At 37.6% G+C, this 2,952-nt stretch overlaps 1 protein-coding gene across 2 annotated transcripts; it reads left to right on the forward strand.

Moving 5' to 3' along the window:
* The first annotated feature begins 64 nt into the window (after positions 1-64).
* On the forward strand, positions 65-2,896 carry LOC113169411 (casein kinase II subunit beta). 2 transcript variants are annotated; one of them, XM_026370801.1, is made up of 7 exons: positions 65-152; positions 549-624; positions 1,112-1,214; positions 1,307-1,422; positions 1,506-1,581; positions 1,682-1,871; positions 2,217-2,896. In XM_026370801.1, the coding sequence occupies exons 2-7, from the start codon at positions 553-555 to the stop codon at positions 2,305-2,307; spliced, it is 648 nt and encodes a 215-aa protein (XP_026226586.1). In that variant the 5' UTR covers positions 65-152; positions 549-552; the 3' UTR covers positions 2,308-2,896. The 2 variants fall into 2 exon arrangements, with proteins under 2 accessions (XP_026226586.1, XP_026226587.1); XM_026370802.1 differs by having other exon boundaries at positions 75-152; positions 553-624.
* The last annotated feature ends 56 nt before the right edge of the window (positions 2,897-2,952 follow it).

Here is a 2,952-nt window from a genome sequence, read left to right on the forward strand (position 1 = left end):
ACCTTAATATATTTATTCACTTCCGTAGAATAGGCACAATTGCTTTATTTTGAAAGGTCTAGACGACCGGAAGACGATTTGATCATCCCGGAAGTGAAGATAAACTAGCGCAGTTTGGTAGCAAATGTGTTAGTTAACTAACATTAAGAAAGGTGAGTGAAGGTGAATTTCTGTGAACAGCTGCATACATGCGTGAGACTACACTTTGCACTAGCCGTAATTAATTTGTAAACTATTTGCCCTGACCTTGTATGTGTCTATATATATTTATATTATAGTTAGGTTAAATTGCTAGCTAGCTAAATGCTAAGAAGCTAGGTAGCGTATAGCTAAATCAAAAACTAACGTAGATACACGTTTGACACACATGTCATGCAAATTCATGGTCATTTGGACATTATATACAATAAGATCACAGATTTATTCAACGTTACCATACTGTATATTTGTAGAGTTAGCATCTGAACGTTTTAAGTGCTGGTTGAAGCCTCTTGCCATCAGTGAGGATGTGAAGTCCTGGCGCATCCTAAATGTGTTGTGTTTGGCAGAAAGATGAGCAGCTCAGAGGAGGTGTCCTGGATATCCTGGTTCTGTGGTCTGAGGGGCAATGAGTTCTTCTGTGAGGTTAGTGCCCCCCGATTCATTTTGTTAATGAACTAGGATGTAGGCTCAAATTTACTATACTCTTAATTAACACTTTAAATCACATCGTTTACGAAAAATAAATACGCACATTTTATCACGAGTAATGTTTTTATTCGTTAGTAATAATGGGGCTAGTAGATAGGTCTTATCAGGATGTAGTTGGCTAATATGGCCTCTTCTTCTGATCCGTTTCACTAACGAGAGTGGAGACATCTCTCACCTTAGTGAGTAATGAGAATGGAAAAATAAAGTCTAGGGATTGTTTGGTCAGTTTTAGCACAAGTGGTTGTGTCTCACACAATCTGACACTAATTTTAACTCTCTGGGCTGTACACTGGCAGCATCTAAGTAATCTTGTTAAGCTCTTATGTAATACTTCTACATCAGTGTTCAGTAGCAACGTGCTGGTGGAACAGTAATTCATGTCAGTAATAGTCGTTCCTTGTCTTCTACTGCTGTGTTACAGGTTGATGAAGATTACATACAGGACAAGTTCAACCTAACAGGTTTGAATGAACAGGTGCCTCACTACCGCCAGGCTCTGGACATGATTCTTGACCTGGAGCCAGGTTAGAACCTCAAGGTATCATTAGTTCCCATGTAAAATATAATAAAGCTGAGTCAAGGGTATAACTGCACCTAAATCACTTCAATTTGGCAGATGAAGAACTTGAAGATAACCCCAACCAGAGTGACTTAATAGAGCAGGCAGCAGAATTGCTCTATGGGCTTATACACGCACGTTACATACTCACAAACAGAGGCATTGCGCAGATGGTAGGATATTACATAATTTTAAATTTTTCATGCTCCATGACACAAACCAAAAGTGATTTCTAAATGTATTGCTCTCTCCATAGTTAGAAAAATATCAACAAGGGGATTTTGGCTATTGCCCCAGAGTTTATTGTGAAAATCAGCCAATGCTTCCTATTGGTAAGTCTGACTCTTAATTCTTTCCTATGCAAGAACCATACTCCATTGTCTGTCAGTTATCAGACATGCTCTGCTATCACGGGTCTCTTTTCTGGTGCAGGCTTGTCAGACATCCCAGGAGAAGCAATGGTGAAGCTTTATTGCCCAAAGTGCATGGATGTATACACCCCCAAATCCTCCAGACACCACCACACAGATGGAGCTTATTTTGGGACAGGGTTCCCCCACATGTTGTTCATGGTACACCCAGAGTATCGTCCAAAGCGACCAGCCAACCAGTTTGTGCCAAGGTTTGTTGAGCATTAACTAACACATTTCAGTATATGATCATCTGTTTAAATCAGTGGTGGGGGTGAGTAAGCTTTTATCAGCACATTTTGGCTCAATTTTGGCCTAGCTGTCAAAAACTGCTGAGTAAAGAAAGGCTGGTATTTGACAGCTGGTTAGGTTAGTTTATTCTTCCCTGAATCAGATATTTCTGATTCTGATTATTTTTCTAAATCATGTCCCATTTTAATTTTTTGTACCTGCAAAATAAAACCTTTCACATAATACCATCCTCAAACTAAATTGGTTAGAAAGAAATTCCCCTGTGTCCAGTAGGTGATTTTACTTTGTTTTACCTTCTTCTTCAGGTTATATGGTTTCAAAATTCACCCAATGGCTTATCAACTCCAACTTCAGGCTGCATCAAGTTTCAAGAGCCCAGTGAAAACAATTCGCTAGAACTCAGAAGACAATGGACTCTAAGACTTGTTGTTTACTACTTGTTTGACAAAATGGATTATATATTACCAATAAATGTCTGTGCAGTTTTCCAATCTCACCTGTGGTTATAAACACTTCAGGATTCAACTATTATTAAAGTTACAGCTGAGCATTTGTTTTGTTTTTCTGTACATGTTGCAGATTTCTTTTCCAATGTCTTAGTGGCATCTTTTCACGCTAAGTTATTTCTCTTAAACAGAAATGTTGATTTTAACTCAGTGATAATGAAGGCTACACTTTGCTCTCTGGCTTTGAATGTAACAGGGAAACTCACCAGCCCAGACAGTTTTGCCTTAGTGATGTGATCAGTCTGTGCTTATGAAAGTTATAAGGAAACTTAATGAAATCATATTAAACTATGCTGCAGAACAAATGTTAAAATGTGCATATAATGTTATTCTCTTTGGCTAAAGCATTTTTAATATGTCTAAATATGATTACAATCTTGATAAATGATAGTTTTTCTCACAGATTGGTGTTGAATGGACATGCAGCAATATCCACTATGTAACAAGGGAATTAAATAAATATTTATTTCTTACTGTGACCTCATTCATACTTTTTAATTTCTATTTTTTCGCATATAAACAACCCACCAAAATG

Source organism: Anabas testudineus, chromosome 16 (genome assembly GCF_900324465.2).
Source record: "Anabas testudineus chromosome 16, fAnaTes1.2, whole genome shotgun sequence".
Lineage (NCBI taxonomy): Eukaryota > Metazoa > Chordata > Actinopteri > Anabantiformes > Anabantidae > Anabas > Anabas testudineus.